General features: G+C 45.2%; 2 protein-coding genes across 2 annotated transcripts in view; one reads left to right on the top strand and one right to left on the bottom strand.

Moving 5' to 3' along the window:
• The window catches only part of als2b (alsin Rho guanine nucleotide exchange factor ALS2 b), a 131,913-nt gene extending 125,623 nt beyond the window's left edge, over window positions 1-6,290 (bottom strand). The window contains exon 1 of the mRNA XM_084313622.1: window positions 6,160-6,290. The gene's annotated coding sequence lies outside the window, so the exon portion shown is untranslated. The remainder of the gene's footprint in view (window positions 1-6,159) is intronic.
• A 3,108-nt stretch (window positions 6,291-9,398) lies between these two features.
• cdk15 (cyclin-dependent kinase 15) overlaps window positions 9,399-13,505 on the top strand; it is a gene marked incomplete at its 3' end in the record, with an annotated part of 129,225 nt that continues 125,118 nt past the window's right edge. Inside the window, exon 1 of the mRNA XM_084320708.1 lies at window positions 9,399-9,503. Coding sequence (XP_084176834.1) covers window positions 9,458-9,503 — 46 coding nt within the window. The 5' untranslated portion in view covers window positions 9,399-9,457. The remainder of the gene's footprint in view (window positions 9,504-13,505) is intronic.

The following is a 13,505-nucleotide window of genomic DNA, read 5'->3' as shown; positions in this document are numbered from 1 at the left end:
TTATGGCGATGTGTCTAATATGGCTGTCGCGAAGTCATTGATAAGCGACAGCCATATTAGACACATAGCCATCATTTAAGATATAGTTTATGCATTCGCAAAATATGAGCGCTGTCATTGAAGGGCTTCTACAACGGAGGAACGGCCGCTGCTGCTGCTGGAGCTGAACCGAGTCAAGCCGGCGGCGGCGCACGGAAGCCGGGGATAAACCACCACGTCGCCCCGCTGGCGCTTCAGGCTCAGCAGCCTCCACGGGCGAAATAACATATAACGTTACAGTTCCACACTGATGTACAGTGATTGTCTAATATGGCTGTCGCGAAGTCATGCCTCTCCCTCTGAAAGCCCATCCACGCTGTGTATCATAGAGACATAGAGCACTGGGTTTTATCACTGGAGATATATTTCTCACTCACCATTGTATTTTGCACCATCTGACAATATCATAATGATGTGTTTTCTATATTATATCCACAATCATTCATCTAAAAAATTGTATGGGCTTTGATTAAACATGTAACCTACACCTACTGTAACTTACTGTACCTCTGCTTCCTACAGCACAGCAGGTAATGGCGTTAATCAATGGAACGCGAAACATAATAACGTTACGCTTTCTAGTTCAGCGCATTTCATAACTGTATGGGCTTTGTTTATACACAAGTGAATCTGGTAGTTGGTTGTTAAAAACGCGAAACATAATAACGTTACGCTTTCTAGTTCAGCGCATTTCATAGCGCTCCACTGCTACCGCAGCTGAACACAAGTTGGTTGGAACAGCAGCCCAACACAAGTGCGTTGGAACAGCAGCCCAAGACAAGTGCGTTGGTACACAAGTTGGTTGCCTGCGCTGCCGCTCGCTTGCTCCTTGGATTTCACGCGGGGCGCGTGAATATTAAAGGCAACCAACTTGTGTTCGGCTTTTCTCTGATTGGCCGCGCCCCCACGCGCAGGCAAGCGGCAGTCGTCCCACGTCCCAAATGAAATCCAAGGAGCAAGCGAGCGGCAGCGCAGGCAACCAACTTGTGTACCAACGCACTTGTGTTGGGCTGCTGTTCCAACGCACTTGTGTTGGGCTGCTGTTCCAACCAACTTGTGTTCAGCTGCGGTAGCAGTGGAGAGCTATGAAATGCGCTGAACTAGAAAGCGTAACGTTATTATGTTTCGCGTTTTTAACAACCAACTACCAGATTCACTCATGTATAAACAAAGCCCATACAGTTATGAAATGCGCTGAACTAGAAAGCGTAACGTTATTATGTTTCGCGTTTTTAACAACCAACTACCAGATTCACTCGTGTATAAACAAAGCCCATACAGTTATGAAATGCGCTGAACTAGAAAACGTAACGTTATTATGTTTCGCGTTTTTAACAACCAACTACCAGATTCACTTGTGTATAAACAAAGCCCATACAGTTATGAAATGCGCTGAACTAGAAAGCGTAACGTTATTATGTTTCGCGTTCCATTGATTAGTTCAAGTTCAAGTTCAAGTTCTTTAATAGTTGTCATACAGAAGTACAGAATACTTTCATACAAAATGCTTCTTACTGTTACGCTCCAGAGACTGTGCTAGACAAGATAGTATCAAATAACATAATAACATAATATAGCATGAATTTAGAAGAAGAAAAATGAGGTCACAGTGTTCGGTATAGACATATGTACAATGTTCTGAGTTACCATATAATATACAATACACAATACTATGCAGTGTACTAATGTACAGTACTATCTAGTGCAAAGCAGAAATGGGATGAGGTACAATTTTAGGTACAATTTACAGTAAGGTGTACGAGTTGTAGTGCAATCCTTCATCCATAAATATAAAGTGTGGGGAGTGGGTGCTACAGTGTGTTTGTTTAAAGTGGGTGTGTGCTATAAAGTGTGTGGAGTGGGTGCTACAGTGTGTTTGTTTAAAGTGAGTGTGTGCGTGTGGATGTGTGTGCTATGTGCGTTTGGTGGTTGTTGTTGTGTAGTGTTCATTCATTGTTCGTTTAGCAGCCTGGGGATAGAAGCTTCTTCTGAGTCTTTCTGTGCTCGCCTTGAGACTCCGGTATCGCTTGCCTGACCGCAGCAGTTCAAAGAGGCAGTTGTTCGGGTGACTGGAGTCTTTAATGATTCTCTTAGCCTTGCCCTTGCAACGCTTGTAGTAAATGTTCTGGAGGGTGGGGAGCCCCCCTCCAATTGTGCGTTCGGCTGAACGTGTCACTCTTTGTAGTCTGCTTCGGTCTTGTGCAGTGCTATTCCCAAACCAGGAGGTGATGTTGCCGGTCAAGATGCTCTCTATTGTACATGAGTAGAAGTTCTTAAGGATCTTCTGGCTGACTTGGAACTTCCTTAGGCGCCTGAGGAAGTAGAGGCGTTGTCGTGCCTTCTTCACAACACTGTCAATGTGTGTGGTCCATGTCAAGTCCTCGGATATGTAGGCTCCGAGGTACTTAAAGCTGTTGACTCTCTCAACCGGTGCCCCGTCGATGCTGAGGGGGCTGTAGTCCTTGACCCCCGACCTCCTGAAGTCCACAATCATCTCCTTTGTTTTGCTGACGTTCAGGGAGAGGCTGTTTTCCTGGCACCATCCCGCCAGGACCTTGACCTCTTCCAGGTAGGCCCTCTCGTCGTTGGCAGAGATCAGGCCCACCACCACTGTGTCGTCAGCAAATTTGATGATTGTATTGCTACTCCGCTGAGCCACACAGTCGTGTGTGTACAGGGAGTAGAGGAGGGGACTCAGAACACAGCCCTGGGGGGCCCCTATGTTGAGGGTGATGGATGAGGAGGTGCAGTTGCCTGCTCTCACCACCTGGGGTCTGCCAGTCAGGAAGTCCAAGACCCACTGGCAGAGGTCATAGCCCAAGCCCAGGTCCCTGAGCTTGGCTATGAGTATGGAGGAAGTGTGAGTGAAGACATGATGGCGCTGCTCCGACCGGCTGCCTCTCTGTTCGCTCCGTCGAGACTGTGTTTACTTTTGTTAATATTTATAGTTTTTAGAGTTTTGTTCGTACCAACTGTTGGTGCATTTAATGTATATGACCGTCAGTCACTCATAGACATTGGATTACGGGAAACTTACCAACTGGATTACTCTCTGGACCAGCTTTCCGAACCGCATCAATGGCCTGAAGAAATTCTCCGGAGATTAGGACCAGATCCTTTGTTCCTAGACCCCAGGAACAGAGGAACCAGACGGCGAGGGAAGAGGGCTGGGATCCGTAACAGGCTGAGATCCAGACGCCACCGTACACCACTGCCCAGTATATTGCTAGCCAATGTACAATCAATTGACAATAAACTGGATGACATCCGAGCAAGGATTCAATATCAAAGAGACGTTAGGGACTGCAATGTCCTCTGCTTCACCGAAACATGGCTCACACCGGAGGTTCCAGACCACGCAATTCAACCAGCAGATCACTTCTTTATCCATCGCAAGGATCGGACATCAGCAGAGTCCGGTAAACAACGTGGAGGAGGTATTGCCTTCATGTTTAACAAAAATTGGAGCGATCCAACTAACGTGAAGGAAATATCCAACCACTGCTCCGCAGAACTGGAATATATAACCATCAAGTGTCGTCCTTTCTTCCTCCCGAGGGAGTTAACGGCGATCGTCCTGGTCGGAGTGTATATTCCACCGCAAGCCAGCAACAAGGTTGCGCTCTCCAGACTCCACGACGAGGTAAATAGAATCCAAGTGGCGAATGTTAACGCCGCCATTTTAGTGCTGGGAGATTTCAATAGCGCCAATCTGAGAAAGGTATTGCCTGACTTCTATCAGCATGTGACTTGCAACACCAGAGGCGGTAACATCCTAGATCACTGTTACACGCAATTTAAAGGTGGCTACAAGGCTCATTCTGATAGTGGCTTTGGTAAGTCAGATCACGCGTCCATCTTTCTTTCACCAAAGTACAAACAGAGAATTAAAAGTACTCCCGTAGTCTCGCGAGAGGTGCAGAAATGGGATTTGACGTCAGAGGAGACGATCCGGTCAGTGTTTCACTACACAGACTGGAATGTGTTCCGCGACACAGATAACATTAATGTCTACACGGAGACAGTGCTGGACTATGTTTGTACTAGGGTGAAAGAAACAATCCCCACTACCAAAATGAAAGTTTACCCAAATCAAAAACCCTGGGTAGACAAATCCGTCCGTGAAGCTCTGAGAGAGCGCACCAAAGCATACAACGACGGCCTAGTGGCAGGCAACATGAATGACCACAAGGTGGCGCGATACAACGTAAGGAGGACAGTGTCAGAGGCCAAACGACGCTACAGGGATAAAATTGAACTGAACAAAAATTGATTTGAACAAGCTGACTCTAGAGCTATGTGGCAGGGGCTCAAAACGATGACAGACTACAAAGGCGCCTCCCTCAAACTGAACAGTGACATCTCCTTAGCAAATGACCTCAATACCTTCTATGCGAGGTTTGATGCTGGTAATAACAACACCAGCTCACAAGCCTCGGCAATGGGGGGGGGGGGGGGGTCGGCTGCTGATGGAGGCGCAGTGTTCAGGGTAACAGAGCATGAGGTGAGGCGGACCTTTAAAAAAGTGAATATCAGGAAGGCAGCAGGTCCGGACGGCATCCCCGGCCGCGTCCTAAAAGTCTGTGCCGACCAACTGGCCCCAGTATTCACTGACATATTTAAATTAACGCCATTACCTGCTGTGCTGTAGGAAGCAGAGGTACAGTAAGTTACAGTAGGTGTAGGTTACATGTTTAATCAAAGCCCATACAATTTTTTAGATGAATGATTGTGGATATAATATAGAAAACACATCATTATGATATTGTCAGATGGCGCAAAATACAATGGTGAGTGAGAAATATATCTCCAGTGATAAAACCCAGTGCTCTATGTCTCTATGATACACAGCGTGGATGGGCTTTCAGAGGGAGAGGCATGACTTCGCGACAGCCATATTAGACAATCACTGTACATCAGTGTGGAACTGTAACGTTATATGTTATTTCGCCCGTGGAGGCTGCTGAGCCTGAAGCGCCAGCGGGGCGACGTGGTGGTTTATCCCCGGCTTCCGTGCGCCGCCGCCGGCTTGACTCGGTTCAGCTCCAGCAGCAGCAGCGGCCGTTCCTCCGTTGTAGAAGCCCTTCAATGACAGCGCTCATATTTTGCGAATGCATAAACTATATCTTAAATTATGGCTATGTGTCTAATATGGCTGTCGCTTATCAATGACTTCGCGACAGCCATATTAGACACATCGCCATAATTTAAGATATAGTTTATGCATTCGCAAATATGAGAGCTCTGTCATTGAAGTGGGTGCCGGTGGTGGCAGCATTACTAACAGTAGCGATTTTTATTGTTTTGTCATGACCAAACATAATCCCAACATAGATAGGAGGTGTACTGTATGTCAAATGTCGGTCATGTGGTGGAAGAGTTTAGTACAGTCACACAACAGAACACCGCTGTAGTACAGTCACACAACAGAACACCGCTGGTTCGACCAGCGCTTCTGCCGCGTCTCTCTTGCCGCAAGGGCGTGTGCTAGTGGATTGATTGATTGGCCGTGTGGCCAATCAGAGAAACGCTGAACGAAAAGCTGAACACAAGTTGGTTGCCTTTAATATTCACGCGCCCCGCGTCATGATGTGTGAGAAGAAACTCAACTGACTCAACTCTCTCTGTACTCAAAATCAGGTTGTCAGAGCAAATGGAATAGCCTATTGATTGATTGATTGATTAAAAACTGTATTAACAGATTGCAGAATGGGTACAATACAGTGGTGGCAGACCAGAGAAAGACTTTCGCCTTGTTTACATCAGGGTCCCCCATTTTCAAGTCATCATATGACACACACGACATACAGATAGACAGTACGTCTGCTAGCTAATTGCAAGCTATTTCAACTAACCAGGCAGTACCATTAACTAATGCCGTTAGCTAACGTGAATGACCAGGAGTCAAAACAACAGCTGAGCAGAGATCAGTGGTGTCTCTCCATCCTTTTCTGTTATTGACAACAAGCCGCGTCTCTCGGGCTAGCTAACCGTCAGCTAACTAGCTATAGCTAAATGACGTGCCCACGCTACAGGTGTCTTGTATGTTTTGTTTTTCATCATGAAGAAAGCCACTATAATAACGCCAATACTGTCTAGCTCTCCGGTTAAACAACTCACCGCCCTTGATGAATGTATCGCTAGTTTAATCAGCTACTGGTATGTCGTTGGTAACAGCCTCAGGCCAGTGGCCAGTTATTCATCACAATGTGTCAGAGGCGTACAGTAGCTTGTTAGCCAGCTAACGCTACATGTAGCTGCTGCTGCTGCTGTCGGGCTCAGCTGGTGTGATTTTTAAACGTAGCCTATGTTAGGGTTAGGCGGAAGAGACCCTTCGGCGCTAAACCAATCAGAGAGGGTCTTCGCTGTACGCGGCTAGCCAATCAGAGAGCGTCTTCGTAAATATAGGCTACGGAAGAAAATCACGCGTCTCAGCTGGTGTGTTGTTGTGACAGCGGAGTCAAACAACGGAGTGCGAGAGGACTCACAAACCTAGAAAGGCAAGCTTGTTGAATGAATGAAAACTTTATTTAACAGATTGCAGAATGGGTGTACAATACACAGTACGGCTCAATACACACAATTGTTAAGGGGATGCAGACCAGAGAAAGACTTTCGTCTTGTTTACATCAGGGTCCCCCATTTTCAATTCATAGTGACATTTATGACATATGACAACATACAGATATACTGAACTGTGTAGTAAAAAGAGATCATAAAAAATATATACATCCGAAGGGGAAGAAACTGTACATTGGTGGGGGGGATTTGGACATTTACAGGGGCCAGATTATAATGGCAGCCACCACCTATATGTACATTTATGGAATAGGGACATACATGACATATACAGGTATATAGTACTGTTACATTTGTGACATACGATATGCAAATATACAGTACTGTTACCCATAGATCCTAACAGAGATTATATACATATGAATGATGGGGAGGAGACTGTACATTAGGAGGGGGTGGGAGGGTGGGAGAAAAAATATACATACGGTGGGGACCGTGGGAAGGAAATATATACATACAGTGTTACCCTAAGCACTCAGGCCTAACAAACATCAACAACATGTTTCAAAATAGGTTTTATGTGAGTAAACATATCGCATAACATAAGGGTGAGTTTGTGGGAAATCATATGATAGGTTGGGATTTAAATGTAGGGCAAAAGTCATTAGGATTTTAGTTAGTTAAAGGAACACACCAACATGATGGAAAATGTGCTTACCAGACTGCAGTCACACAAGAAGACAGATACCAATGTTCTCTCTGTGTGTTCAGTAGAAGGCTATAGCCCCTTCCATGACTGTGATGCACGCCAACAAGGTTTGGCCGAATGAATCCACAGTCCCTTGTTCTTCAATAGGAAAGCAACCTAGATTTACCATGAAGAACCGGTCCTACCCGAACCGTTCGTTATATTTCTCTGTGATACTTGTATAACGAACGGTTACGAAGGGGCTATAGTAGAAAGCTATATCTGGCTGCAAGCTAGCTTAGCACAAATTAATGAAAGTGGATGCAGACCTCTAGCCTATCTTAAAACTCTGGGAGAGGTGTTTTTGGCCAACAGCTAAGCTAGCTGGTCTGTATCCGCTTCCATCCATTAATTTGTGATAAGCTGTAGGCTAGGCTAGCTGGCAGCCGGATAGCTTTCTACTGAACACACAGAGAGGAAATTGGTATCTATCTTCTTGTCTGACTCCGAGAACGGGGGGCAGTGTTCTCACTCACCCCTTTTGCGATGCGAAACGGCGCTGATTCGTTTCACCCCCCGCTGAACGGGATCTGTTCGATGAGGTGGTCTCGGAATCGCGCCGTGCGGTGCGGGGGGCGTGACACACACAACGTCGTTACTGTCATGCTTGCTTGAATTTTGGGCAGATAACACCACACACAGCAACAACTGGAGAATACCCACAAAAACGATATTTATGGGCAATTGTTTGTATTGAGCCGTATTGTATTGTACCCATATGCAATATGTTAAATAAAGTTTACAATCCATTCATTCTGCTAGCATTACCGATTGGCACTGCCACTGGATAACATGAGCTAGTGTTAGCTATCAAACCCTGTTAGCTCAAAGCTCCTCTTTCAACTTAACAAGCATTAAACAAAATGGCCCAGTCATCTATTCACCTTTGTTTAATACACACAGCGTTGTCTCTAATGTTATCTAACTACTGATAGCTCTCGATATCATCAGTTTTGGTGCTGGCTAAGTAGCGTGAGCTAACGTTAGCTTCTAGCCACAATGCTATACTGTTATAATGGCAAATTCCATTGACGTTAGCATGCAGCTAACAATGCTACCGATCCTTTTTGAGACTAAACTATCCGCTCTTGGTGGTCACTTGTGTTGATGTTAGTTTTGTTTCATCAACAAATGACAGGCAGAACACACAGTGAATGTATCCGTTTTGTTTATTGCACGTTCTTTGCTGAAAAGAAAGTGCTACAGGCTATACTAGACTAGGCTAAGCTAACTATCGTTAACCGTTAGCTTAGCGTTAGCCCTGGGAAACGCTCAAAAGCGAACTCTACAACACCATCCATTCGTGATAAAATGGGGTGGGTTATATTGACAAGGCTTGACAACAGAGGTTCAAATATAACTTCATATTTATTGCTTATTTATTCATTTTATATCAGTATTCAGTCTCCAGCACCATGTTAACACTTCCTGTGTTTACATTTTCGAACGTGACATCATCACCTACGGCAAGCGTAAACGCTCAAAAGGCAAACCGTAAACAGAACCCGGAACGAAACAAGACTGCAGTGTGTACGCAAACTAGAGGGGGGAGAGGGGGGGGGAGTTCGATTCAGATCTCGGAACGGGCCAGAACGGAACGAAATAGAAACGAATAGGGTGAGTGAGAAAGGGCCCAGAGCGCTCCAACCTTTCAAACCACTCCACCAGCGGACTCCACTCCCCCCCTGCTCTCGCCCCATTGGCCGGTGGCTATCTTATCCAACTGCAAGAGGGAGGGAGAGTGAAAGAGAGCGAGGGAGGGAGGGAGGGGGGGAGCAATAGAGGAGAGAGAGATAGTGAGACAAACAAGAGTCTTAATAGAGCGAGAGAGAACACCTTCGGGCGAAAGGAGGAGAGGAGAGAGAAGGGAAGGAGAAGACATTAAAGCCGGGCTGCCTCTAGTGCTCTGCTCTGCCCCGTGGCTTGTTGACGACATGGGAGGAGTGACAGAGTGAGGAGGAGACTCGGGGGAGGGAGAAAGAGAGAGAGAGAGAGGGAGAGAGAGAGGGAGAGAGAGAGGGAGAGAGAGAGAGAGGGAGGCTCCTATGCTGTGTCCCGACGGAGCGCTGAGGATGCCAGGGTCATAGGGTCCTGCTCCCCCCCCCCCACACCTCCAGTTCTAATCCCAGTCGGGTTCCCGACGGCACCGGCATGCAGAACCTGCGGCACGCGGCGACCGAGGCTTTCCACCGGCTGGGTGAGTATCCATAGCGACGCGCCCGCCTGCCCTGGTGACAGCAGAGTGAGATCAAGAGAGCTAAATGGATGTTTATTCAGGAATATTACACATCATTCATAGACGAGTATGTATACACACACACACACACACACACACACACACACACACACACACACACACACACACACACACACACACACACACACACACACACACACACACACTCTCAGACACACACTTGGATCAGGCACCAGGCACGCATGTGAGGCATTGCAAACACACATTAGATACACTCGCACACACACAGTTGCATGCACATGTAAACATGCCAATGCAGGCACACACACTCTCAGACACACACACTCTCAGACACACACACTCTCAGACACACACACACACACACTCAGACCCACTCACGCAGACACACACACACACTCAGACACACACACACACACACACACACACACACACACACTCTCAGACACATACACTCTCAGACACACACACTCTCAGACACACACACACACACACACTCTCAAGACACACACACACACACACACACACACACACACACTCTCAGACACACACACACTCTCAGACACACACACTCTCAGACACACACACTCTCAGACACACACACACACACACACACTCTCAGACACACACACTCTCAGACACACACACTCTCAGACACACACACACACACGCACACACACACACACACACACACACACACACACACACACTCAGACACACACACACACACTCTCTCAGACACACACACACACACGCTCAGACACACACTCTCAGGCACACACACACTCTCAGACACACACTCTCTCAGGCACACACACTCTACATACACACACACACACACACACACACACACACACACACACACACACACACAGGCACATACACTCTCAGATACACACACGTACACACACACACTCTCAGACACACACTCAGACACACACAGGCACACACACACACACACACACACTCACACACACACACACACACACACACACACACACACACACACACACACACACACACACACACACACACACACACACACACACAAACATATGCACACACAAACATATGCACACACACACACACTCTCAGACACACACACAGGCACACACAAACATGCTGTGTATGGTACCTGTTATTCATCATGCCTCTAGCTTGTGATGCTCACGGCTGAGCTGCAGCTAGCCTGGCATGTGGAAAATGTTTCCAGGCAGGGGGGACGCAAAACGCTGTCGTCGGCATGACAACACACACTCACTCCAGCTTAATTGGCAGAAAACGGTGCCACACTTGAGCGCAGCGGATCTGCAGAACTGCTGAACAGGAGAGTCCTGTTTCTATAGCTCACAAAGGGGGTGGAGGACACGGGCACCCAGACAGCCACAGTAGTTATCGCCCCCCCCCCCCCCCTTGATGTGTTTTCAAGATCAGGACGTTCTGATTAAAGGCCTAATCCGTAATAATCCAGAAGCAAATGGACAAGTCCCCCATCAGAATATTTTTTTATAAATAGGAATGGAGAAGTGTTTTGATTCTATAGTTGAAATTTGGGTTGTATGAAAATGAGCTAATATGAGTTGCATAAGATAATAGAGTGTGCAGGAGGTGGGAATACATACATTTACACTTCATCCTACTCATTTTCGAACATTACTGTTTTACTTTTTTTTTTTATCTGTTTATTACTTTATTGTTTTATTTAAAATGTTTAATTTATTTCATTTGTTTTTCATTTATGTTCGAAATAAATAAACAAATTCATTCATTCAAGGACTAACACTAGACAACATGCTGTCATTTTCCAGCTGACTGACTGAGCTCTTGATACAAGGACTAACACTAGACACTGGACTTTCTTTGTATGTGTTCTATTTGGAGGCTGTAAAATCTTTGTTTATAAGGGTTATGTTTGTAAGCATCAGAGTCAAATAGACCTATATTCTGATTTATGACAGGTTCCAAAGTTCCAAAGTTCCAAAAGGCAGATTTTCCAACTGTAAATCAAAAGGCCTCAATAATGTATGTGAATATACAGAATTTACAGATATATTATGATCCAAAAGATTTCCCGGCAGAACTGTGACACGGGCTTCTCATTCTGATGTAGTGGATTTGAGATGGCTTAAAGGTGCTATAGTATAGATAACATTTTTATGTAGACTAATAATTGTTTTAAATAATACATCCATAAAGCTTTTAGAAAGGTGCAGAATAAAAGTATTGCTTTGCCCTCCAAGAATGATTGATTTATGAATTTACCATGTAAAAGATGTTGGCGGGTCAAAAATGTATGTTGTTTCCATGTTGCATGCATGTATCCCCTCCCTACTTTCATTTCCCTCACAGGGAACGCACCTGATTGGAAAAACGTGCTGCTAGTCGAGACACGCCGACATGCTGGTTCTCTAGTGGGACATCTAGTGGCTCAATGGTGTCTATAGCACCTTTAATATGGGAAGGAATAACGCTTAAAGGTGCACTTCGCTGTTTTGGGAGGAAGGGGATTTGTTTTTGTTTGATCTACAGAGCCTTCAATTAGTTTACAAAACAAAATATACTGTACATGTTATTATTCTGCTATGTATTTTGGTACTTCTTATGTGCTTTCATGTACTAATTCAAAACACATGTTTAGTATGATTAATATGTCATTCATATTTAGTCATCATTATGCTGTAAATGTATAAGTATAATCTAAATATATTTAAGCACATTTTAAGGATCCCCTCCAGTTAACTCATCCACAGATTAGTATTTGTACAGAACTTGTTACCAGGATGCATGTGTGATGTCACTAACGGGTTGAACCTATCATGGTCCAATATGTGGTAACTTGACACCTTTATCTTCAACATACACAAAAAGCTGAGTAGGTATATTGACATGTCTTGAAAGAATATAATCTGTCATTTTAGAATTCCTGGTAGTATTGCTAATTGGCATATTCATAGATTGTTGAATTATAAATGAGGGTGAAGGTGTAGAGACATGTTGCTAAGCCATTTTCAGTAATTTATTGAAAAAACATATTTATACAAATCATTCACTCAGTATAGAACATTCTTTAAGGGCCCTTTCTCACTCACTCTATTCGTTTCTATTTCGTTTCGTTCCGCCCGTGCCGAGATCTGATGCGAACTCCCCCCCCCCCTCTCCCCCCTCTAGTTTGTGTACACACTTCAGTCTGGGTGCGCTCTGGGTTTTGTTTACGGTTTGCGTTTTGAGCTTGTAAGCTTGCCGTAGTCGATGATGTCACGCTCGAAATGTAAACACAGGAAGTGTTAACACGGAGACTGGAGAATGGATGTTGATATAAAGAAACAAATAACTAATAAATATGAAGTTATATTTGAACCTCTGTTGTCAAGCCTTGTCAATATAACCCACCCCCCTTTTCTCACGAATGGAACTCTGTTGTAGAGTCCGCTTTTGATCGTTTTGCAGGGTTAACAATAACGCTAAGCTAACGACTAACGCTAACGCTAACGTTACTACATGCAACATACTAGTAACATTGCTCGCATCGATTATATTGAATGTCATTGATCTACTGGTCGACCGAAAATGTAAACGGGAATGTCTTAACACGACTGCGGACTCTGGATGTTGATATAAAATGAACAAATTGCCAATAAATATGAAGTTATATTTGAACCTCTGTTGTCAAGCCTTGTCAATATAACCCACCCCATTTTATCACGAATGGATGGTGTTGTAGAGTCCGCTTTTGAGCGTTTTGAGCGATCTACTCGTCGACCACGGCCGACTGGTTGGGCACCACTGGTCTAATAGAAATAAATGCATTCGAACAATGTATAGACATAGCAATGGCAAACAAAATTTATGACGTTATGTCAGCACCAGGCGCCACGCCCGTGAAAAGGTACAAGCTCGCAAAGCCACACCCCCCGTTCTCCCGGGACCGACCCCGAGACCACCTCTGCCAGCTGATCCCGTTCAGCGGGGGGTGAAACGATTCAG

Source organism: Notolepis coatsorum (assembly GCF_963971535.1).
Source record: "Notolepis coatsorum genome assembly, chromosome: 1".
Lineage (NCBI taxonomy): Eukaryota > Metazoa > Chordata > Actinopteri > Aulopiformes > Paralepididae > Notolepis > Notolepis coatsorum.
The sequence above is the reverse complement of the archived record's forward strand: the minus strand, read 5'-3'. Positions and strand labels throughout refer to the sequence as shown.